We start from the raw sequence: 26,375 nt of genomic DNA, 5'->3' as shown, positions 1-26,375 counted from the left end.
ATTCAATCAAAATGTTTACTAAAGAACAGTACTCTCATCATTTACCTTTTATATTTCAGTTACTCTCTATCGTAGTGACCTAAATGGTTGCTACTTTAAATTCCCACAATAACACTTATATTAATCATAAAATGCTAATTACTCATTATTAAGTATATTCAATTTCTAATTACATATTTAAAATTTCATGACATTTTATAGCTACCCGTTAGTGACAATCCATTCATAGACATAAATTGTGTTATTTTAAACATACAGTGGTTCTTACTGATGCCGTATGCATAGATTTTTTTTTTTTGACTGTCAGAGTGTGTAGAAGTTGCCCTCTACTGGGGAACTAGAAAATTATGTTGATATAGATTTCCAATTTTCTTAAAGACTCTTAGTTAAATTCATTGATGTTACTTACCCAATGATCACTTCTTGCTCTCTGACACTTTTAAGTTCCAAACATACTGAAGTGATTAGCAGAGTACACTTCAAAATAAATATCTGATGTGACGATACCCACAGCTGTGTCTAAGTGAAAACATTGGCTATTCCTTCTTAAAAACCCCTTAATAACAACATATAGTGTAGCTCCAGGAATAACTATATAGGGATGAGTCTTTACGGAAACATTAAGGGGAATTAGCTGTATATAATTACATAACCAAAAATGAGTCAGGAATGTATTAGCAATTGACCATAGGAATTTTGAGGATAAAAGTCTAATCACTGTAAAAAAAAATTTAGCTAGTTCATTTGCATTTTCCTGAGTCATAAGGTGAAATTTAATTATGCAGAAGTGATTTACTTGTTGTATTAATTATTGAGATTTTTATACCTAAAAAAAAAACACATGATCATAAAATGGCAAGGTCTATATACCAGTTCTTATAAACTAAGACAATGTTCTTCCTCACTTCATCAGTGCTTTTCCCTCTGCTTGCAGGAATCCTGTCAGGCTTTGGGTAGCACTCCCCTAGGGAGGTTCAGGATCTAGAATCCATCGTCTTCAGACCCCAGTATCACGTTGTATGTTTTTCTCCTCGTACCCGCTGATATTTAATAAAACTAAACGTGTGTGTGTAAGGAGAAAGCTGTTTAAAATAGACATCAATGGTGGGGTTTGGGTTAGGAAAGAAAAAACTCCCACAAGTCAGCCTGAATATCAGGATTCTACTGCCTCTGCCTTGGTGATGGTGGGAGGATTTGTGGACCAAGGATGACCACACAAGGAACAGACCTTTATTAGGGGCCATCAGTGAATCCACCTCCTTCCCTTGACTGAAGCATCTCTGAGTCATAAAGCTCAGGGCCACTTAGCTCTGGCTTAGGAATATTATAAAAACTAGAGTAAAATCAGACCATTGATATATGGGACAAGGCAAGTGGACTGCAGCTGTCTCCATTCATTTTGTCCATCTTTACACTCAGTATTGATCGTCACAGCTAGATCTAGTGGCAGCATGTGCTGTCACTTAGACACATCCAAAAGAAATGGATGAATTGGGCCAAACCCATTCATTTCACGTGTGCACATGGTCTGGGTTTTTTGTTTGTTATTTGTTTATGATAAAGGTCTGTTATAAGTTTGAACACTGGTTTTGAATAAACCGTTATTTTGAATATCTTATTTAAAAGAAAATCAATGTACAATTGTTCTAGAAGTTTATTTTAACATCCAGAGGCCTGTATTAAAAGCTTTTTCCACAAATAGCTCATAAATTGCCTTGCATTGCCTCCCTTCTCCATTCTCATTGGCCCTCATACTCTCCCTTTCCTGCATCTTCCACATCTCTACCTTGCTTTTGCAACATTTTGCAAAAGTGTTCTCCCATAGCCTTGTTGACAATTCATAGGCCTTTTGGGGAGGCGAGAGAGGATCTATTTCAAGATTTGATTTCCTTCAAAAAACCCTTCTATAGTCCTTTCTAGTTTTATTATCTATGTCTTTTTTGTCTTATGCATATGATAAATAAAATAATAATTACTCATAATAATATAAGTAATAGCTTTCAGTTCTTCCATATGTGAGTTTTGCTCTATTCACCTGGTTTGAAAGAGGCAGCGTGGTGCCAGGAACCAGGATCCAGGTAGGGAATTTGAGACATTTCCTGTCCCAGTCCTATTGTTTCCACTAACTCTGAAGCTATGGCTGAGAGACATCGCCTGCTTGGGCCTCAACTTTGCAATCTGTTAAGTGAGATATCAAATTTTCTCTAATATTCCTTTCAGTTAAAATCCCCTGACATCTCTAAATTTTCAAAGAGCTCTTAACCATTATGTAAACACATAGTGGTGGAGACCATGGATTCTGGAGCCAGATGCATGGCTTGCTTCCCATTCTGCCACTCATTGCTTGGGAGTTTTGTATTCTTCTGTCTGTACACCTCAATTTTCTCCTCTTTAAAATGGGAATCATAGCAGCACCTCGCCTAGGTTTGTTGTGAGGACTGGACGAGTTACTACATTTGAAGAGCATAGGATATTTCCTGACACATACAAAGTAGGCGTTTAATAAATTTCAACTTGTCTTTTTTTTGAGAGAAATTAATTAATTAATTAATTAATTGTCTGTGTTGGGTCTTTGTTGGGCTATGCAGTCTTTCTCTAGTTGTGGCAAGTGGGGGCTACTCTTTGTAGTGGTGCAGAGGCTTCTCATTGCGATGGCTTCTCTTGTTGTGGTGCATGGGCTCTAGCCCATGGGCTTCAGTAGTTGTGGCTCGTAGGCTCTAGAGCACAGGCTCAGTAGTTGTGGCGCACGGGCTTAATTGTTCCACGGCATGTGGGATCTTCCTGGACCAGGGTCGAACCTGTGTCCCCTGCATTGGCAGGCAGATTCTTAACCACTGCGCCACCAAGGAAGTCCCAAATGTCAACTAGCCCTTTTATTACAACCATAAGGGTTTTAAAGCATTTCAGAAAGTGTGTGTTTCCCATCAAATGGATATGCTGCTTCTTGGGCTTCCTAGGTGGCACAGTGGTTAAGAATCCGCCTGCCAATGCAGGGGACACGGGTTCGTTCCCTGCTCCAGGAAGATCCCACATGCCGTGGAGCAACTAAGCCTGTGAGCCACACTATTGAGCCTGCGCTTTAGATCCCTTGAGCCACAACAACTGAAGCCCACGTGCCTAGAGCCCATGGTCCACAGCAAGAGAAGCCACAGCAATGAGGAGCCTGCGCACCACAACGAAGAGTAGCCCCCACTCACTGCAACTAAAGAAAGCCCACGCACAGCAAAAAAAGACCCAACACAGCCAATAAAATAAATAAATAAATACATACATAAATTTAAAAAAAAAATGGATATGCTGCTTCTTGAGAGAAGACTTGTGGACATACATTCATTAATTTGTTCAGCAAAAACTGTATTGAGTGCCTAATATGTGCCAGGTGGGATTCTCTTATAGACACCAGCAAGCATAATGGTAGATACACATCAATCTTTTAAGCCAGTGAGTAGTAAATATTCAGTGTTTCTCTCGTGGCCTGAGAGAGTTACTTGGTGCATTCTTTTCATATATTCTTACACCACTGGTAGATTGTGTGTGTGATCTTTGACCCTATTTTAAGTTTATATTACATATTTTATGTTGGTTTCTGACAATCCATTTCCTGTATATCTTTTTATTTTGTTTCCTCCTACCTCCTTTACTCTTTTTTTTTTCCTAAACTTTTCTTCCGTTTGACCCATCTCTTGACCTCTCAACTTTAGTTTTTGTTCCTCTCACTGGCGTTCTGCCCCTGGTATTTCCTAGTTTCTTTAGGCCTCTTTTCTCACCTATAAAATTGAGATAATCAATTTACTTATTGGAATTTTAAGCTAGATAACGTTTGTAAGGCACTTAGCACAGTTCCTAGTACATAATATACCTTAAGAAGTGTCGACCCTTGTTGTGATGGTGCTCTCTTGTATTACTGAAGCAGTGATTCCAAAGAAAGAGAAGCTCCTGTGTATAAGATTCAGACCTTAGGAGCGTGGGCTGACCAGTGGGTACCGTGGGAGCATCCTCTTGATATTTGTGAGAGTTTGTTGTTTTACTGATGTAAAATGTTTGTTGTGTTACTGACAATACTTAATAGGCTGCCACATGCACACCCTCAGGGAAAAGAAAACTTCAGCACATCGGCTTGCAGCCGTGTGCCTACCGTGGAGGCCTGGAAGGCAAAGTGAACTCTGGCAAGTCTTTCCTCAGCTGTGAAAGCTTGTGTCATCAAAAAAGAAATTTTGACTTAATTTCCTTTTGCTCCATTTTTTGTCTAATTTATACTCTACAGAAAAGCATTTTTAAGAAACTCCTTTAGAAAACATTTATTGCATGTTAAGTCTATACACTTAGAAGTCATTTACATGGAAGATTCTTGGAAAATACAGAAAATTCCCACATCCACCTCGCTGTGCACTTTAGCTGAATTTCAAATTGTTCTTATCACTCTTAACCTGGATAGAAAAATCCAACTTAATGGTTAATAGTTTTAATACAAGTCTACAAGTTTACATGGTCTGAAAAAAAAAGATTGACTTTTTCAGTTAAAAAGTAAAAGGAAAAATCATGAATTTGAACACTGTATTTCAGCTTTAATATATATCACTATATAGTTCTAATTAGCAATGTACATGTTCTTCCCCTTTTGTGTTCTTGTGTTATTATTTTTCTCTTATGCAGCTCTGGATATTAGGACTCTAAATGCCACACATTCTGCCTGCTATTCAACATTCTTAATTAATTTCTCCCTCCCTGCGGGCCTTTCCCTTTGCTTCCATCATCTTTGGCAAAGATTAAGATTAGAAATGGTAAAATAAATATTGGTAAGAGGAAAGTTGGTTCAAGATAAGCTGACTCTATCTGCTGGCTCAGACAAATTACTTCGTAGGTTCCTGAAAAAACTAATGTTTGAGATTACTGAATCTCTATCTTTGATAAATCATAAAGAAAAGGAGTAGAAGCAGCAGCTGACCGTGTGCAAATGGCACTGCAAATATCAAAAAGAGGAAAAAAGTAGATTTTACACGCTATTAACTGATAATTTTGTTTTCAGTCTGGAGAAAAGTTGGAAGACTGGATAATTAAATAGCCTGTTATAAGCAGTTACAGAGGAACCACCTGTGATGTTTAGAAGCCAGCTTGGGTTCACTAAAAACCAAGTCATTAAAAATAAAAGTTTGTTACACTAACTTATTTCTTTTTAAAATGTAATTGCTAATCTAAAACAAGGGCTTATAGTAGGGGTCCAAGCTACAGCCCTTGGGCCACATTTGACCATGCCCATTTATTTACTTATCGTTTGGGCTGCTTTCCAGCTAAAATAGCAGAGTTGAGTAATATTAACAGAGGCTTTATGGCCAGCAAAGCCTGAAATAATTATTATCTGACCTCATACAGAAAAGACTTGCATACCCCTGCTCTAGAGCCTAAATCAGTTCTTTTTGAATTTAAATATGTCCACAAATTACCTGGAAATCTTGTTAAAAATGCAGATAATGATACAGTAGGGGTGGGGTCTGAGATTCAGCAATTCCTGACAAGCTTCCTGGTGAGGCTGGTATTGCTAGTCTACAAACCACAGTTCAATCTAGCAAGGATCTAGATTTCAAAAAGATTTAAAATTCCCCCATTTAAAAAAATCAAGAGAATAAGTTATGAGTTGGAAGTCAATTCACTTGGTTCAACTCTTACTTGTTTGAATCATCGTGCCCAAGGAGTGTTAAAGAGTCCGTGTCATCTTGGAGAGAGGTTTTCTTGATCATTTAAAAAATGATTATCTAATGATCATTTCCTTGTATAAGGACATTGGCTCATTGATGCTATTTGAAGGGAGCAACAATTAGCTTGATAGCTCAAATGTTTAGGTGACCAGTATCAACTGGATTGGTCTGCTGGACATTTCCTCTGTTGGAAGATAGTTCAGCATGTGTCTCTTACATTTCTGTTCATCTTGTCCCCTGACTGCTCTTTGGTACCCTGTTCTCTTTCCAAGGATGTTTGTATAGTGAACCGCCTTGAAAGATACAAATAGTATCTCCCTCTGGAGCAAATGGCAGGTTTGCTTACTAACTGTTATAAAAGGCTTGGGTTCCCTAAACTCAGTATTCCTTTCCTGTAATGTAACCTACCACATGTGTAGGCATCTACCCAAGCCCATATGCACCACTGTCTTGTCGTGAGGGCAAGGGGAACTGATGCTAATATCATGCTAGGCTGCTTGCTGTGCTGTGTGTGAGTGACACACACCTTTGGCTCTGACCTGGAAGTCCTGTGTCTGCTTCCAGCATCCATGAAGCCATGGCAGGCTAACTCATTATCTTCAAGTATGGTAAAATCTCAGCCCCTCCACAGTTTTAGGCACCCTTTCCCATGAGTCACAGCCCGGGTTTCTAATCACTGACTTTCCCCTTTCTCTGTACCTGTCTTCACCTCATTTTAATAAATCTTCACCTTCTACTTAATATAGAAAATAGACTCTCTTAAATGAAAGCCCCTTCAACTTTCCAACATCAAGCATACAACTCTGTCTTCATCTGTACCTAATCTATCTTTTCTTCTCCTTTTACAATGAAGAAGTGTTGGCCCTACCTCTTTTCTAAAGTTAAGCCCTCCAGCTGTGCACTGGAACTCTCTCCCTGCTGCCTCCTTAGGTGTAGTAAGTAGAATCCCTTTTCTTAATGAAATCTCCATACCCCTGCCCCCTTTTTATGAATTTTAGAAATCCTCAAGTTTCTCCTTTCAAAAACAAAGCAAACAGCAAAGTTCCTTTCTCTCATCTTCATTCCCCTCAAGTTCCAGCTCTATTTCTCTCTTCTTCTCTACAGCCAGATTTCTTGAAAGAGTTGTCCAAACTCTGTCTCTCTTTCTCCTCTTCCTTCTCAGTCCTCAATCTACTCCAGTTTATTTTCCATACTACTCATCCCAGTGAAATTGTATTCTTCTAAGCCTCCTCTGAGTTGCAGTATTTATTCTATATTCCCTAATTGCTTATCTTTTCTGTAACAGTAAACCACCAACCAGTTGCTGAGGACTCACTCCTCTGTAGCCACTGTCCACACCACTCTGAGCCTAAGTCCCATATATTCAACTTCTTACAGTATCTCTAATTGAAGGCCTTGTAGACACCTCAAACTCATCATCTTCCGCAAGACGAAATTAATCTATACATCCCAGTTCTTTCCTGGCTCAGTAATTGGATCTACCATCTACCTAGTTGGTCAAAAATTCCTTAATTCAGAAGACTAAGAAACTATCCTTCCTTTCTTTTTATCACCACTCCCCCAATATTTAGTTAATCTATCAGTCTACATTTCAGATACTTCTTGAATGTGTTATGTCTCTCAGATTTGATCACTAAGGTTCTATCTCCTTAGCCCAAATCAACAACTGCCTGGATTACTGAACAATCTCCTAGTTACTCTCCCTCCCTTTAATTTTTCACCATTCTAATCTCTTCTCTAAACTATACCCAGAGTGAGATATATATCACTTAATATTGGTCTGAAAAAAAGTCTCAGTCTTTTGAGAATGAGCTGATAGAGGCATTTCTTAGCAGAAGCATTGACATTACAGAAGGACAAGGTAGAACTACTGTCTATGATGGTGACTGTTTGTGGGCATGGGCCATAACATCAGTGAAAGATCAAACATACACATAGCAGAGATGTGGCTTCAAAAATCAAAAATCACTCGAAGTGCATTAGCGAGGATAAGCAGTGCTTAACAGTGGTTGTAGGAGAAGGAAAATAGAAAAGAAAGAATAAAGATCTTCCGAGACCGTCTTCAAAGACAACACGAAGGACTTCACAGAAACTATTTTCTGGCATTCTAGGTAAAAGTCTACTTCAAAATGACTAAAGTTTTATGTGCTTAGGAGACTGGGAATCCTTTCCCCCTTAGCACCTATGATGTTTGTACACAGTTGGAACTCAATAAATGTCTGTTTAATTAAATGTATGTCTTTGAGACAAGGCAGCTGCTTGAGGCTTCACAGGGTGACGTTGCTATATGGGGTCACCACAATCCACGAATAGACCCTTCGCTTTGCGCGTCCAGAAATTCAGTTGTCATGACCACAGCCCAACGTGGTTGTGCTCTAGGAGACTGGTATCAACTAGTGAGTGTCTTCTCTTCCTATCAGAAATACTAAGAGACAAAATTATTATTCAGCATTTTCTTGGCAAGCATGGACTCTGACTAGAGAGAATTAATTGGATGTTTTCAATGGCTGGTGTATCAAGCTCAAATCTGATGCATCTGTCTTTACTGTAGTGCAGTGGGACCGGTGCATAAGCCAGAACGCTCATATCAGCTGCTGAGAGACCCCTATCCCCTGATAGAGCTATGAAATGCTTGATTGAGCATTTTAAGGCACTGACTCTGTGAAGGCCCAGTTTTAAAGAGGAAAATACAGGCAGAGGAGCCGAAAGAGGCCCTCACCTACCAGTCAACCACCACTTTCTTTCCAACTGCCCTTCCCTAGATTCCTAACGCATTTTGCTTTCCTTTATGAAGTTTCCTCAACTATATATTTTGAGATCCATGTTTATAAGGTCATGTTTCCTGGAATCCATATACCCTGACCATTTCATTTAAATTTATGGAGCCAAAATTCCCCATACCATCCTTTTTAATTTATTGCTTGGGATATGTTGGCCAATGTCACTCATTACATATTGATTTGATATAATTCCATTCTTAAAGATTAAACTTTCCTCCTACTTTTTAAGATATGACTACATACTGACCACAGAACAAAATATGAAGACAACCTGCGAGTTTGTTAGCATTAATCTTAAAAAAAAAAAAGTGATCTTTCCGTTAACATAAAACAAGACTCAGAATAAAAGAGTTGTCAAAGCATAATTTTCAAAAGTTGAAAATACGACTTTCTAAAGGGTTATGTAGTTCATCAGAAAAGCACACCAAAATAAGTTTACTGAGTTAGAGACAAAACCAGCTAATTCCTACAGGGTAATAAAACTGTCACCTTTGTGGTTGTTTTCCTACAAGATAGAAATTATTTCCATCTCTACTGGACAAAGCTTTGTAAGTTAACATGTAATTCCACAGTCTGGACCCTGATCAATAGTAAGTAGAAGTCAAACAAAGGTATATCCCTCTAGGTAATTAAGTAATTCTTGGATTGGCCCATTAGACAATGTTCCAGGGTGACATCAAAAGGACACGGAGTCCTCTTTTGGCCTTATTTCCAACTTTTGGTCAGTTTTTATTAAGCAAGTGCTGTGGACTCTTAAATTCATCTGGATAAGATGATGTCTAAAAGAAGGCTCAGAACTGCTCCTCCTGCCAGGAGGAACAGTGGGGGGGCCTGAGGACTTTTAGCCTGGACAAGTCTTAGTGTGGGGACCCAAGTGCTCGCTGTAGCATTACTCAAACTATAGCCCTGAGGAAATAGTTTAAGAGGGCAGAGACTTTGTGTACACCATTCAACAGCAGCAGCTGAAAGGCCATCACAAGAAAGGAGGGGTGAGGTGTGCTCTAAGTTGCTCCAAAGGGAGGTCAGGGCAGCAGTGGAAGTGGTTTGGGTTCAGATTGAGAAAGAGCTTCCTCACCGTGAAAGAGCGTCAGCCGGGGGCAGCGTGTGCCCTGAGAGTAGGAACAGCTGTCCGTCTGCAGGTTCTCTGGCAAAGGTGTGGCCATCCCAGCCTCACATCAGGAGTGAGTGAGGGAGACAGAAGAGGGTCACCTTTAAGATGAGGACTGGACCAGTCTCATCCAAGATCCCTTGCAAAACTGAGATTCTGTTATTCTGAGAAAATTGAGTTATTGCCCTTTAATTCAAAAATAAAAAGCACCTCTTCCAAGGCTTAACATGTAATATCCTGTAGACAGAAGCCTTATGTTAGTTTTAGTAGCTGTGTGATCACAATAGTTGTTGCAGCAAAGCCATTTGATACTTTTTTCTGCTTTTAAAAGCTGATAATTTACTTCAGTTTTGCCTTTTTTACAACTCCTACTCCCAAGAGAAGTGCATTCACAGTTGTGTTGTTGTTGTTATTTGGAGGGAGGAGTGCTGGTTTGTATTTTAATGGGACTAAATTTCAGTGTCTCGGGTCTGACACTTTTTTTTTCCTTTCCACTGAAGTCATTGAAATATATTCACCCAGTCATTCACATCAGAGGTGTAAATGGATTTCCTGAAGGTTTTTAAGAGACAACCAAAGTCAGTCACTTTGTGACTTGACTTCTTCAGGTGTTGCAAAAAGAGAGCTTAACACACCATCTCAGTTTAAGGATGCTAAAACTATGCTTGACCTTGAATCTGCAAGGAGGTGGGTAACGTCTTTTGCTGGAAGTGCCCATCCACCACTTCTTTGGTTTTATCCCCCTGTATAGGATTTACTTGGGAAAAAGAAAAGAGAAGGAATCAGGTATATTCAAGAGGAACTAGCGTGTATATTTGATTTTCCAGCTTCCAGTCATTGGACTGTTGCAGTTACAGTTTAAATTTGTAGTTTACCCTTTTTACCATTCATATTTGCCAGAACTCAACTTTAAAAAAATGTATCTGCCATGTATCCACGAAGGCTTATATCTCAATTTGTTTCATGTCATCAAAAAGACATACTGAGTTTGAAGTTCTGCCCAGGTTTACTCTTAAAATATAAACCTGAGGAAGTAGCGTAAGATTGAAGAGATTTTATTTACACCGTTTAGGATCACAGGCTCTGGAGTCAGGGAACTAGAGATTGAATTCCTAACATCGCCTTTTCCTGCTTCACTCAGTGTCTCTGAGACCCAGGCTCCTTCCCTAATAGATGGGGATAGTGTTAGTACCTCCCGTACAGGGTTGTTGTGAGACTCACTAATTAGAACACCTTCACCAAAACTTAATTACGGTGCTCTTGTCAGGATTAACGGCACCATGGCTGACTCATTTCCTAATACAACTGAAAAGCAAGTTTCAGCATTGTGTAACAATTCAATCTTAGTTATTAATGAACTTGAACAGCCATTCTTGAGAAAATAATGAGGAATTGTGAATCTCGAATTAGAAGATACATCCTATTCACTAGGAGATTTTTAACATCTTAGAAACAAATATCGTTGTCCTTCTAAGAACTGTTGTGTGTTGGTGACCATACACTTGAAATTTTCAGGCAGGAAAACCTGGAGATAATCGTGCTCTGCCTTCCAGAATGAGACCATCTCTAAGAATTGGTGATCAGCTGGAGGCCAAGATTATACAGCAACTGATCACTATGCAGTATGTCCTAAGCAGGACTCTGTAGGAAACTGTACTGGTTATTAATCTGCTACCCAGGGACCAGTGCTGTAGTGGAGTCAGTTCAGGATTTGGAGTTAGACAAAGCAGGCTCTAGTTTAAGCTTTGCCATTTATTTCCTGTGAGGTTTTGGGATGGTTGCTTGGCATTTCTGAACTTCAGTTTCCTCATCTGTAAAGTGGGGCTGTTGTAGAACCCAACACTCTCAATAGAGGAAGGTCAAATTTTTAAATGTGCATAAAAGTACTGAAGCAAAATACTATTAATAGTACTGATATGTTTTACTAATACTATTACTATTGCAAAAGAAAATGAAACAGGCACCAGGAAGAACATGGGTCCCCACATGTTACATGACACCAATGTGACTTCAAACTCCTCTAATATAAGACAGATGTCCCCAGAGTGGTAACAGTGCTCAGCCTTCTTCCTAGGAGAAAATTCTTATCCTATCACAAATATCATACTGTTTCTCAGAAGTGTTATTAGTGCTATTGAAATTCCATAATTAACATTAATATGTTTCTATTTTCTTTTATCTGAATTTAGGTGAACTGTTAGATAACATAAGGGTAAAACTGGCTAGGTTAGAAGCAAAGTAAAATCCATTCTCCATTTACTAAATTATTTACTAACTCATTTTACCCCCACCTTTAATAGTTTGCCAGTGTTGAAAGGATCAACTGCAAGCTCCCTCTCCTGGCCTCCAAGACCTTTAATGATCTGGTCTCTGAATCCTCCATTTCATACTTTTCTTCCCTCCCTACTCAATTTTTTATAGCTTTGCAAATGCCCTTACCTCTTCCTGTAATATCCTAACCCCCTTTCTGCCAGATCAGTTTTCATTAATTCTTCTAATTAATTGGAACCATGCCTGGCGTGTAAGCGGACGTTCAATAAACATTTACACAAATTGACTTGAAATCAGATGGCTCCCACGTAGACTGTAACAGCCAGATATTTACATTCCTGCATGGCCTCGAAAAGTTTGGAATTCCTCCTAGAGTCTGAATGGATTCCATGTCATTGAAGGACAATAGCTCTTAAAGAGTATTTTGGCATTTTGCTCATTGAGCTGTTATAAATGGTGCTGATGAGAACTTGCTTCATAGGCACCAGTGGAGCTGCTAAACCACAACACATGTTTTAATAAGTAGATTTGAAAATATAGCAGTTAAATTAAAATGTGGTATTCCCTATTGCCAATTGCAAAAGTTTGCACAATAAAGAAGCATTTATTCTATTATTTAACAGTAAAACAAGTCTGTGTGGATATTCACATGTGTATATGCCTAAGAAAGTTACGGTAGCAATGCTCATATAAGGTAAGCCATGCCCTCTGGGCCACATCCAAAAGAATTTAGTTACTGTAAAGACAAAAGGGCTTCTATATATTAATACCAAAAGGACTTTTTCCCCAAAGTAATGAAGTGATCCCAGACCTGGATCCTGGGCACAGTATGGTCTCTGTCTGTCTGTATGTCTCTCTCTCTCTCTCATACACACACACACACACACACACACACCCAGACTCTTTGGAATTTTAAAGTTCCAAGTAGAATTCATTAATAAAAATGTGAACTGCCTTTTCTTGTATAAATCATAATGAAGTGTTGAGAGATAAAGGAACAACTAAGGGGGCAAGTCATCAGCTGCGGCTCTAAAACCAAGACCTGTCACGTTAGCTCCCAACTCAGACACCTAGTTTTAAAGATTTACCTTCAAGAAACCTAAAAGCTTGTATCCTGCCTCATCAACAACAGCCTCAAACTGTTCCCTGTCATCGAAGAAAACAAATCTTTTGCTCCTTCCTGCCTCGGGGAGGCAGAGGGACTGAGGTGGTCCTAGGTGGCTGAATTAGATGAAAGACTTGCCTTCCACCATGGAGACATGGAGTCTAATCAAGTGAAATGAGCTTTGAGATCCCAGCTCGTTTCCTAGGGGAGATCTGTTCACATTACAAAATCACGACATCTCATTCATCACAACTGACGTGGTCTTTGCTCAGGAGAGGACCCCAACTGGGACTAAACCACCTGTCTTCTCTTGAAAAGGGGCACTTTATCCAAGTTAGAGTTGAAAGCCTTGGAGTGAGGAAGCTTGCCAGCTTCTACCCAAGTGATGCATATGCAACGTGGAAGGGAACTTAGGCTTAAAAAAGGGAAGACAAGTTTAAGGAAGATTGGTGGTTGTACTTTCGGTGATGCCAGATGTGAATAATTATGCTGGAGATGCTAAGGCATGATGGTTGGGAGAGCCAAGAGTGGAGCTCCCTCTTCTTTATCTCCTAGATTTTATTAAACAGAAATGAGAAGGATATGCATTTGCATGCATTAGAGTTTAAAATGGCAAAGAAAGTGTCCTGCTTTCCAGGCTGTTTAATGATCATCTCCTTTCTTTCTTTCAGGGCATCGTTGTAACACCCCTGCTACTGCTGCTTTTTGTGAGTATTTTGATGTTGTTTTTAAAATCTTTTATTAAAAGCCATCTACAACCCTTTAAGAAAGGTCATTAGAAATAAGTTGAAATTTGACTGCTTTTATACCACTTTGCATCATATTTTGAGCTGTTCTTCCAGTGGAGCTGTACCAAGTCATAACATGCATACACAAAGAATCTCTGTAGTCTCTTGGTCCAGGGACAGCGATAGGACCCAGTTCTTGGGCCTCTGACTCCTGGCTGAATCATTATTACAAATTAATGACCTGTGACGTCAGTCACAATTGTGCTATACTAGTACATTTATTTTCTCACTAGTAAGACTAAAGTGATTGCTAGTGACCAAGGGTTTGATAGAAAGAGCCTTGGAACAGGGGACTAGATGAAGCTTAGTTTCTAGTGCTGATACTGATAGGAATGGCATCCTCACTTTGGGGAATACTGCCTCCATTTTTTCATCTGTAGAATGGGAAACAGGAACACCTACCCCAGTCAGTCTCCCAGGGATAATGAAATGTGCTTTAGAAAGAAAAAATACAGGCTACTGGTAAACCAAGCAAAAATTCTTCCGAAAATAAGAAATGCTCATTAACTGTCTTATTTCTTTTGGCACTAAGCATGTGAGAAATTAGATGAGAGATTATAATAGAAATTAATGTTATCTCATGCTGAGAAAAGCATATGTAATCATGAATGATACCTAAAATATTTTATGAACTGTGCATTTTTCATACACACATCTCCCGAATATAAATCACTCCACTCATCACTGAAATAGAGTAGGGATGCATTTCTGGGAGTGAAATGTAGCTGTTTGACTAGCACTATTTGTCAGTGAATTAAAACTATGGGGAAAATTTATTTAATTATAGTGTAATTACCCAAGTTGGAATTCAATTAGAGTAACAGAGTGAGGGACTTCATTTCTTACAAGCTGTGTAGGAAGTGGAGAGGGAGAGATGCCCTACTAAACAGTTGGATTTTGCATCTTTCATGAAAGCCATTACCTTCCAGTAATAACCCTCAGCCTTACCATCCCTTCTGAAATGCTAGCTCCATCCTGACAAGGTAAGGAGAGTCACGTAATCAGATCACTTCCCACATCACGGACCTCATTAGACTTAGCAATTCAGAATTTGCAGTGAGTCAAATTGAAACTGAAGTGAATGTTGACTGGCATTCATTGGGAGGAAAAGACTTGGTATGTACCTACCTGCTCACTAGATGTGAAGAACTGGGATCATCCCTCAGTGTTTTTTCCAAGACTTGGGATCATAATTTCCCAGGAGCAGCCCTCAGGGACACAGGATGCAGGCCAGTCTGGGGTCCCCACTGGCAGTGAGTCAGAGAAGTAGGGTAGAGCGGGCCGTATAGAGAGTGTCCAGTAAATGGCTGTGGAGCCTAGGTTGTCTCCATTGCAGGAGAGTAGCATCTCTTACTCATGGGATTCTTTGAAGAAGATCATGGGAGAAGTCACAGCCACAACTAGGGGGCTGAGACCTAGGTAGAGCTTTTGAGTATCTCAGAGTCTAGAACCCCCGAGACACTGTTTCAGCTCGTGACTAAAGAACCAGATGCGCACCTCCTCCCCTCTCTTCCCTTCTCCTTACCATCTCCATGCCATAGCCCAGCTGGTTCATGTTAATGGCATCATGGAAGCTTGCCCCCACTCTTAGACCCATAGACTAGTGAGCTTCAGTTGCTTCAGCATTTTTAAATCATCGAGCTACAGTGAAAGAGACCCCAAAACCCTCAACTTAAAAGTTTAATGCTTCCCTTTTGAGCTAACTGGGCTGTCCCACTAGGTTCGATGGCACCATCACAGAACATCAGTAGTTACTTTTATGTTACGTAACTTGAAATCGCATGCACAGTAGATAACACCTTTTGTCTGTTTAGGTTGATGTGCATTTTACAAACAGTGGAAATGGATTAAACACTTGGGTGGCCAGATTTCACTAACTGAGCAGAACAAAAACCTGAGTGACTTAAAATAGGAACACAGGGACTTCCCTGGTGGTGCAGTGGTTAAGAATCCTCCTGCCAATTCAGGGGACACTGGTTCAAGCCCTGGTCTGGGAAGATCTCACATGCTGCGGAGCGGCTAAGCCCATGCACCACAAGTACTGAGCGTGCACTCTGGAGCCCGCAAGCCACACCTACTGAGCCCATGTGCTACAACTACTGAAGCCCTTGCACCTAGAGCCCATGCTCTGCAACAAGAGAAGCCACCGCAATGAGAAGCCCACTGAAACAAAGAGTAGCTCCTGCTTACCACTGCTGGAGAAAGCCTACGCACGGCAACGAACACCCGACACAGCCAATAAATAAATACATTTTAAAAAATAGAGACACATTTCATTAAAGATGTAGTGTTTTTCATTAACACCCCTGCTATGGGTTAAATTGTGATTCCCTAAAAGATAGGGTGAAGTTCTGTTCCCTAGTACATGAGAATGTGACCTTATTTGAAAATAGGGGTGTTGCAGATGTAATTAATCAAGATGAAGTCAAACTGGTGTAGGGTGGGCCCTTAATCCAATATGACTGGTGTCCTGAAAGAACAGGAGTCAGAGACCCCCAGGGAGAGTGGCGTGTCACAACGGAGGCAGAGATTAGAGTGATGAGTCTACAAGCCGAGGAACACCGAGGGTTGCCGGCGAACGTCAGTAGCTAGAGGAGACGAGGAAGGCTTCTCCTCTGGAGATTTCAGAGGGAGCATGGTCTTGGTTGACTTCAGACTTACAGTTTCCACAACTGTGAAACAATATGTTTCTATAGTCTTAAGCCACCCAGTTTGTGGTATTTCATTACAGAAGTCAAGAAAACTAATACAACCCCTGAAAATTGTCTTTTTTTAAAATCATACCTTGAAATGGAAATTTCTGGATAGTCAAGCACAGTAGCTAGTGAAAGCCATTTTTGCTGATGGAATCCCAGTTCCCTGTATCCTTAGCATCTTCACAGAATGTTCCCTTTACTGTCTTGCTGCAACTGAAACCTGTCTTCTGATTCATGTTTCTGCTGCTGGCATCTTTCATATCACTGAGCCTTGAAATGGGATAAGGTGTCTTCCTTGTACCTCATCACCAATCCCAGATCACTCCTCATGCCTTCTCCATAAAACCCCCTATTACCTTTAAAGGTTGTGCCAGTACATTTGTACTGCCTGCTGCTGCTCCTTGTTGTAACTGTCCGTGGAACGCCAGGTCACACTCTAAGAGTCCAGAAAATGTTGGCACCTTTCTGGTGTCTTCTTTTTGACAATAAACTTGGATTCATTCTTGGTGTTTTCAGTATTCACATAGTTGACCTTCCCAATACCCCAGCTTTTAGATTCTTGACCGTCCTCTGATAAGATTGCCTTCCACCTCATCTCAGCCAATCACCCTGTGGTCAGACCCTTGACTTTTTACTGCCAATAATAGCATCCTTCCATAATCCTATTTTCAAACATCTTCTCCTACTAGCAGCTCCTGTCTTGTGACTTATTCCCCAAATTAAGAATTCTTCAAACTTGCCAGAAGGGCCAATTTATTTACCTTATCACCTTCAGTGCTTCCAACTAATGCACCCTACCCTCACCCTCTTACCCTCCGATTCCACCTGACCTAGCCTAGATCTCATGGCCCATCATTGTGATTACTTTATTACATACACCATCAACAATCTTGCTTATCTCTTACTTCTTCCTATTTGCCTGGCAAGTGCCAAGCCTGCTTAAATCCAACTCTATCTACACCTTTCTGTATTTGTACTTGAACACACTGGAGCACCCACTCTCATGCCGACTGGTCTCATTCAAAATTCATGACAACTAATTGTAAATGAGCCTGGCAGTCCTACTCCCTTCCCCTAATGGATGCACATCCCCAGTCTCTAGAGAATCATTTCACACCTTCTCCTTCTCAGATCTCCAGTGCCTCTTCTCTTTTTTCATCTCAACTGATGCAGAAAGGAAATTAGCTGATGAGGAAGTCAGAAGCAATCAGAGAAACTTACAAGATGCCACCTACTTGCATCTATATTCTTTGCCTTCTTTCCTCTTTCAGTAGATAAACTATCTTTTCTCCCATCTAAGGTCAGTCCCTCCAGTTGTGCCATCCCTTACAGTCTACTTAACAACAGGAGCCACACAGATGTCCCTCTTTATCCTCTGTCATTAAATTTTCTGTTTCCGCTGGATCATTTCTGTCAGCGTGTAAGCATTCTGTAATATTACACATCTTAAAAATTAAATTTCACCTTATCTTACCTGCACTCCACTTCTGTGCTCTCTTTGATAGCATAATTCCTCCAAAAAGTTATTTACATTTTTTCAGCACTCATTCAGTAATATGTATTGAGTTCTTCCAACATACCACGCACTTTCCTGGGTGCCAGGGATATCGCAGTGAGCAAAACAGATACAGCTTTGTTCTAATGGAGGTTCTACACTAGTGTAAAGAAGCAACTGACAAATAAGCAAAAATACATTGTATAAGATGGGTGCTAAAGAAAAAATAAAGTAAGGAAGGGGAGTGGGTTGGGGGGTTGCTATTTTAAATAGGGCGGTCAAGGTTGGACTCAGTGAGAAAATGATATTGGAGCAAAGGCCTAGAGGAGATAACAGAGTGAGCTTTCTGGTTATAGAATGTTCCAGGTGGAAGGAACAGCAAGTGCAAAGGTCCTGAGAGTATGCCTGGTGTCTAAGGAACAGCAAGGAGGCCAGTGTGGCTGAAATGGAGTGAGCAAGGGGGAGAGTAGATGGAGATGAGGTCAGAGACATAGCAGGGGCCAAATGATGGAGGACCTTAAAGTCCTTCATAAAGACTTTGAATTCTAATTCAAGAGAGACAGGAAAGAATTGATCAAGGGAATGGCATGTTCTGACATACCTTGGAAAGGGTGATTATGGTTGCTGGGTTGAGAGTAGATTGTTAAGGGGATCGTGGTGGAGACAGGAAGACCAGTTAGAAAGCCAGTGCAAGAGATGCCATTAGCTTGAGCCAGGGTGGTTGAATAAATCTGGTGAGAAGTAGTTCTTTATTTTCTTGAAAGAACTGAGAGACTGAATGAAAATTATGAGGGAAAGATAAAAATCAAGTATGACTCGATGCCTGTGCAACTGGAAGTGTAGCATTGACATTTATTAAGATAGGGAAGGCTGTAGGGTTGAACAGGTTGATGGAACTCACAACAAATTGAGTCTTGGACATGTCTGGATTAAGATGCCTTTCAGACATCTAAGTAGAGAAGTCAAGAAAGCAGTTGACTCTGTGTCTGGAATTCAGGAGACAGGTCTGGATTAGAGATACATATTTGGGAGAGGTCAGCATAGAGATGGATTTTGAGTTAGACTAGGTAAGTTCACCAAAAGAGACTAGAGAAGGAGAGGTATCAGTGGACTGAATTCAGGGCATTCTAATATTAAGAGGTCAGCAAAGAAGACCAAGGATATCCAGTTTGCTTAGGAAGAATGCCAAGAGATTTTGATGTCCTAGAAACCTAGCAGAGAATGTTTCAAAAGGGGGAGAGTGGTCAACTACTTCAAATGCCGGTAATAACTCAGATAAAATGAAGTCCAGCAATTAGCCATTGATTTTAACAATATGGAGACCACAGAAGACCTTAAGAGAGTTATTTCAGCAAAGTTTTGGGGGGGCTGGTGAAAGCCTGAGTGAAGTTTGTTCAGGAGTGAATGAAGACGGACTTCCCTGGTGGTCCAGTAGTTAAGATTCCGAGCTTCCACCGCAGGAGGCATGGGTTCTATCCCTGGTCGGGGAACTAAGATCCTACATGTCAGGTAGCATATATGTATGCTCTTGAGAGTGAGTGCAAAGCATTTGGGAGCCATTAAAATAGCTAAATAAATGGAAGAAAAGTAGCATTAAAAAATGAATAAAGAAAGAAGAGTTAAAGACAGAGTTCATTTTCCTGTAAAGTGTACAGAAAATGGGAGAGCAACAAAGTTAATGAAGGATCGAGAGAGGATTTTTTTTAATCTGGGAAAATTATTAGTATACTTGTGTTGATAGATTAACCCAGTTAGAGAAGGAAAGTTTGATGCAGAAAAAAACGGGAAGAATTCGTGGACCCATGTCCTTGAGTAGGGGAAAGGAGATGAGTTTTAGTTTGTAAAGGGAGTATGGCCTCCTAAGCACAGATAGTTCATCCGGAGTAATGGGAGGTAAGCCCTGGGATATGGGCAGAGATGCAAGTAAATTGGTTGATGTAATTATAGGAGCTTGATCTCCTCTGGTTCTGTTTTCTCAGTGAAGTGGCAATTAAGGGTAGGGGTAGAGGACAAGAAAAAGCAAGAAGATGTTGGAGATTTGCTGAGAAAGGAGAAGACATGAAATCATCATGTGGGAGAGTGAATGGAATGGGCAGATGCAGTGGGATGGTCCAGCAGCACCGAGGAGTGTCCTCAGAGGCTTTACACTTGGCGCTGACTCAGCCTGGATCCCCACCCTCGCCGCCGCCGCCCCCCACCCCCACCCCAGATATCCACATGGCTCCCTCCTTCACTTTCATCAGGTCTCTGGTCAAATATTTTAGAGGAGAGGAATAATAATTCCTATTATTTAGGAATAATCTATTCCATCACTGTCTCCCCACCTACCATTCTTAATTGTTCCTCTTAGCACTTATTATCACGTGACATCTTAATCATAGGCTAATTTGTTTATTATCCATCTTCCCTAACTAGAGCAAAGCATCACAAGATAGCAGAGACTTTATGTTCTGGTCACTCTATGTAACCCCAATGCTCAAAATACTACCTGGCCATGGAAGCCACTCACAAACATTTTTGAATGGATGCTTGGTAAAGAAAAACTGTTTCTGTGCTCACAGTATTTCTAACATGAAAAGTATGGGTTTTGCGCACCAAGCAATTCTGTAATTCCCTGACGATACCAACCAGGTGTTCTTCAATTTAATTCATTTTGACACTGGCTACCCAGAGTTAACACAGACCCCATAGGTGAAGGGCTCAGTCGAACAAGATTGCCTCTCACTTCAGGTGCCAATTGGAAGTAGTGGTTCCCAGGTTACCCACACTTCTGTTCGACTTGGCTACAAATCAGGGAGTCCTACGACCCCCTCCTCAGGTCCAATAATTTGCTATACGACGTTCACAGAATCCAGTGAAACACTTTATTTATTGTTACCAGTTAATTATAAAGGAAACAAATAAACAGCCAGGTGAAGTGGTACATAGAGCAGGGTCCAGAAGGGTCCCAAGTTCAGGAACTTCTGTCCTATGCAGTTTGGGGTGCACCACCCAACCTGCATATGGGTGCGTTCACTAACCCAGGAGCTCTCTGAACCGTTCTGTGCCAGGTACTGGGGACAAAACCCAAATAATGTAACAAAAGACACTCTTATCACCCTTATCACTCCGGAAGTTCTAAGGGTTTTACAAGCTCTGTGCTAGGAATTGGAGACAAAGACCAAATATATTTTTCTTACTATATCGCTACATCACAGTTGGACAGGTAGATAGGAGCCTCTGTTCAAAGAGTCAGGCTAGGACTACTTTTAAGGCTAGTACTTCCTTGTTACATGCTCTGCCTTCAGGGCCACATTCCATATCGTAAAGCTGTTTTGAAGGGACTGACTTCACTTCCATCACAGTCTGTTGTGGAGAGGTGGGGTGGTATGGGGAGAAGGCGTCCTGTTTTGGTTCAGTCTGCAGTATTTGTTGTGAACAGTGGATTTTCTTTTACCCTTTGTAGCCTCTGTAAAGTGAGAATTATAAGATGAAATGAGTTCATTTGCAGGAAAACCTGTTGTAAACTGTAAAGAACCATCAAATGCTAGTTATTTAAATTTGACACTTTATAAAGGAAAATAGAAAGTAATGCCAGGAAGGATGTCAAGGTTTTGCCAAAGCACTTATCTGATGAAATGCAGTGAGGGTCCCACTAGTCCAGACCGTAATGATGGGCTGAGCCTTAAAACTTTAAGATTCTATAATCATCTGTAATCTTATAAACTTGTGTGTAGGCAAATTCAATATTTACCGTGGCTGGCAGCGAGGACAGTGAAACTTCCTGAAATAGCACCATTCATGCCTAAGACTCAAAGTGTTTTTTCCATGTATCACCTCAGTTTTCTTGATCACATACCTTTGATATCAGCAGGGGTAGAAATTATTGTCTATACTTCTCAGTGGATATGTCTCAGACCATGGAGTTCCAGTCTGTAAGGGTAAATAAAGGCCTTGTCTAGCTAAAAACTACACTTACAGGTTCATTACTCGAAAGTCCATATGAATTGTCTTTCTGAAACAATGTTCCAAGGGGTAAGCACCCACTAGATTTTGTCCTCCTGGGCCAGGACCCGTGCATATCTTATTCATTAACTTATCTCTGATACCAGGTATTCAATACATGTCGGAAGGAGGGGAATAGGGAGATGGGTGAACAATGATTAAAATGTGTCAAATAATGAGTAAGTGGTTCGAAGGTTAGGATCCCAGCCTGAGTCATAAAATTTTACTTTATATTTGCTATGAAAAGTAATTTACAGATTTTTTCAACATTATTAAACGAAACATCCCTTCTTTTGTTCAGTGCTTGAATGCCTACTGTGCATTGTGAATATTACACAGATCAGTCTGACATTGATCCTTCCCTCGAAGAATTTATGATTTAATAGAGGAAGTAGACTATATTCAGATAATTAAAATCCAAGGTGGAAATTGTGTCACAATTATCATAATATTTCAAAGGAGATTACTAAGAAAGAAAACATTTTATTTAATAGAAGTGGGGTTTTTGACAATAATTTTGTACTGAAAGTTTTTTTTTAATTTATTGTATTCAAGTACAGTTGATTTACAATGTTGTGTTAATTTCTGCTGTACAGCAAAGCGATTCAGTTATACATATACATTCTTTTTTATATTCTTTTCCATTATGTTTTATCCCAAGATACTGAATATAGTTCCCTGTGTTGTACAGTAAGACCTTGTTGTTTATCCATCCTATATATAATAGTTTGCATCTGCTAATCCCAAACTCCCACTCCATTCCTCCCCCAACTCCCCCTCTCCCTTGGCAACCACAAGTCTGTTCTCTATTGTCTGTGAGTTTGTTTCTATTTCATAGATGAGTTCCTTTGTGTCATATTTTAGATTCCACATACAAGTGATATCATATATTTGTCTTTCTCTGTCCGACTTACTTCACTTAGTATAATAATCTCTAGTTCCATCCGTGTTGCTGCAGATGGCATTATTTTATTCTTTTTATGGCTGAGCAATATTTCATTGTATATACATACCACATCTTCTTTATCCATTCATCTGTCAGTGGACCCTTAGGTTGCTTCCATGTCTTGGCTATTGTAAGTAGTGCTGCTGTGAACACTGGGGTGCAGGGATCTTTTCAAATTTGAGTTTTCATCATTTCTGGATATATGTCCAGGAGTGGGATTGCTGGATCATATGCCAACTCAATTTTTAATTTGCTGAGGAACCTCCTTACTGTTTTCCATAGTGGCTGTACCAGTTTACATTCCCACCAGCAGTGTAGGAGGGTTTCCTTTTGAAAGAAAACTTTTAATTTGAGGAAAACTTTTAATTTGAGAGGTAGATGGAAACCATATTTCTTGAGGGATCTCCTACTTCAGTTTTTTTTTCACGTGCATGGTTCTGATTCTCGGTTGTGTCTGACGTCACTTAAAACTTGCAGACCTTTCCTTTCCTTTGATGGGATTTCTTGCTATGTTTACCAACCACTATTATAGTTTTTATTCAGCGGCAAATAATAGAGAAGACTGCAGGAGAGAGATTTGAAAACTTGAAATGGAGTGTTGTGGGTGGTGAAGATAAAGAGGCCCTGGTGCTTGCTGAGTCAAGCGCTTAGGCTGTGAGGCCAGGGACGGGCTGTCGGGCAGCGTGAAGCTACTGCCTCTGTGGACCTCTGTCCCCGCACGTCTCCTTAGCCGCTCCCTCACACCGTCTTCCCAGCTACATCTTGGTGACTGTGAGGACCGAAAGGAAGCGATGTCTAAACTTCTCTCTTACTCCCTTTAAAGTTAAGCCAGAGAAGGTCAGGGGTAACTGTGTCCACACCATGGGACAGGTCAGTCTAATTCTATGCAATTACGATCTACCGAGACCAGGTATTGGATGGTGTTGTCATGGTCTTAAGCCCCATAATTCTGCAGACCACCAGTTTATTTAAATAAGTTCCTGCTTAGCAGGAGAAGGTCAGTAGCGCTTTGAGCTTGTGCCCTCATAATGAAAGCTCAAGGCCTCACTTTCCCCCCAGCCACAAAGGTCAACTGAACATCAAGACCTCTGGAAACACATGGGGTGGAAACGTTGACCACTGATGCAAGTCATGTCCTCAGAGTTATAGATCAGACTGTCTTCATATGTGGGGATGGTCACATCCGTCCCTTGGGATATTTAATAAACATTCACCCTCATGCTTACCCACTCCATAGCATAAGCACCACGTAAGTAAGTGGGAGCACCACCAGCTCTGCTACTATATCGTATGTATGATTTTATATGACTTTATTCCTTAGAAATCTGGCCCCTCATCAAGTAGACATTTACAAGGCACTGTTATACCTGGACATGTACACACACATGCACACACACACAGACATGTACGTGCACCCCATGCGTGCACACCAGACCCTGTTTCTAGGCTAACTGTGTGTTCCGTTCATCTGTCTCTTCTGTTACTTTCCTTTTCAGCAGTTTTTAAATCCAGTAGGCTTGAATTCTTACAACACTGTGTAGGAAACCTTATTTTTCCAGAGATGGAGGTGGAGGGGAGGTGGTGGGGGAGAGGTAGAAGAATCTTTACTGAGTAGCCATCACGGGTACTTTATACATAGTTACATGTGAGTAGCATGAGTACCTTTAGAGGTAGGTATTATCCTCACTCATGTGAGAAAACTTAAGTTCAAAGAGGTTTTGTAACTCTTGAGACTGCATGAGTCGTCAAGAACACAAGACTTCCTAGGTAGCACAGTGGTTCAGAATCCGCCTGCCAATTCAGGGGACACGGGTTCAATCCCTGGTCTGGGAAGATCCCACATGCCCAGGAGCAACTAAGCCTGTGCGCCCCAACTACTGAGCCTGCACTCTAGAGCCCGTGAGCCACAACTGTTGAGCCCATGTGCCGCAACTACTGAAGCCCATGCGCCTACAGCCTGTGCTCTGCAACAAGAGAGAAGCCACTGCAATGAGGGGCCCGCACACAATGAAGAGTAGCCCCCGCTCGCCGTGTGCAGCAACAAAGACCCAATTCAGCAAATAAATAAACAATTTTTTAAAAAAGAAAAGGAACACAAGGTGCTTTCAGGCAGCATTCCTTCCAGGTTGTGCTTTACATAGCATGCCTCCTAGGAGACAGGTGATTTTAAGACATACTATCAGCACTCAGTTACTACTTCCTGGACATGTAAGTTCTAGGTAACATCGGAAAGACAAAACAGAACAAAGTGTAATCATTGCCTTGAAGAAAGGTGACGCTTATGTTGGTAAACAAGAATAAAGGCTATGGAAGAAATTTAGAGGAAAAATTAACTACTAAACTATGTGATTCAGATTGAATTTCATTGGAGTTCACAAAAGAGCGAGGTCAGGCTTGGGGCAGAGACATCAGTAGCAGCTTTCAAGGCTATGGTCATCATTAGTTTCTTTAATAATTGGCTACCTATGATAGAAAATCTTTCAACTTTTGATCCCATCAGTGTAAACAAAACAATGAATACAGCCATTAGTATCACGTACAGTACTCATTATTTTTCGTAGTATGTTCGAAAATGGTTGCATAACTGATGGTCACACATGTGCGATATATAAAGTAATAATAAAACATAAAGCACTTGAAGAGACACTCGCCCATTGATTGCCTCAGTTTCTCCGCACAGAGCCCGGCTCTCCACCATGTGCCCAGGAGTGTTTGTTCCTGAAGCAAGTGAGACGGATCTCCTTTCCTCGAGCCTGAGAGCAGCTTATCTTCTGACTGCGTGTGTAAAGCACTCAGAGGTGCTTCTCACGCAGGGAGAATTTTGTGATGCAAAATAATCTGTGGAGTCTTTCATAAATGCTCCGCCCAGGGCTCCCCCAGACCTTGTTGAAATAATGGGGAAGGGAGAGCACCCGGTAAGCTGTTTTCAAATGCGCTAGAAGCAACATAGATAAAATCCCTCCGCTCCCACCCCCTCTTGAAGGACCACTGACCCAGAGAGGCCAAGTCCACGGCTGCTCTGGGACTTGGCAGACATCTGAAGGGAGGTGGTGGCACAGGCGCAGCTCGGCGCAGCGCCGACTTAGCCAGGCTTCTCCCCGCCAACACCAGCTGCTGCTCCTGGAGCACTTCTGATCCAGCCAGAGTGAGGAGGACGCTGCTTCCTTACGCCAGCCTTGTCTGTTGGTCCCTCCTCTGGAGGAACTTAAAACTTTGTCTGCGTAAAGGGACTGTTAGCAACAGCAGGTTCTGTGGTTCCTGAACCAAACTCAGGATTGACGAGACCGAATCCTGTGGCTGGGGAATAAGGGACAAGTTTGTTCCTTGATGCCTCTGCGTATCTCCGCCTCTAGTCTGTCATGTCCTGGGAGCCCATCTCCCCACAGCTTTCCTTTGAGGGCGATAATAACCCGATTTACAGTTCATTTGGGCACATCTCACTACAAGTTCTGTGTGGTTTGAATAACTAGAATTTACGATTGTACGTAGTTTCTGTCAGTTATTGGAAG

At 40.9% G+C, this 26,375-nt stretch overlaps 1 protein-coding gene across 7 annotated transcripts in view; it reads left to right on the top strand.

The window, feature by feature from the left end:
* Window positions 1-26,375, top strand: part of SLC10A7 (solute carrier family 10 member 7) — a 249,193-nt gene that overhangs the window by 166,729 nt on the left and 56,089 nt on the right. For 6 of the 7 annotated variants that reach the window (XR_009052642.1, XM_057727486.1, XM_057727485.1 and 3 more), the window contains one exon: window positions 13,629-13,664. Coding sequence is in view for 6 of the 7 variants with exons in the window: in XM_057727486.1 (XP_057583469.1) it covers window positions 13,629-13,664 (36 nt within the window). In the remaining variant the exon portion in view is untranslated. Of the gene's footprint in view, window positions 1-10,081; window positions 10,197-13,628; window positions 13,665-26,375 lie in introns of those variants that run through there. The other variant, XM_057727487.1, reaches the window with a different exon arrangement.

The sequence above is a fragment of the Hippopotamus amphibius genome, chromosome 3 (genome assembly GCF_030028045.1).
Source record: "Hippopotamus amphibius kiboko isolate mHipAmp2 chromosome 3, mHipAmp2.hap2, whole genome shotgun sequence".
Lineage (NCBI taxonomy): Eukaryota > Metazoa > Chordata > Mammalia > Artiodactyla > Hippopotamidae > Hippopotamus > Hippopotamus amphibius.
This window is presented reverse-complemented; position numbering and strand designations above follow the sequence as displayed.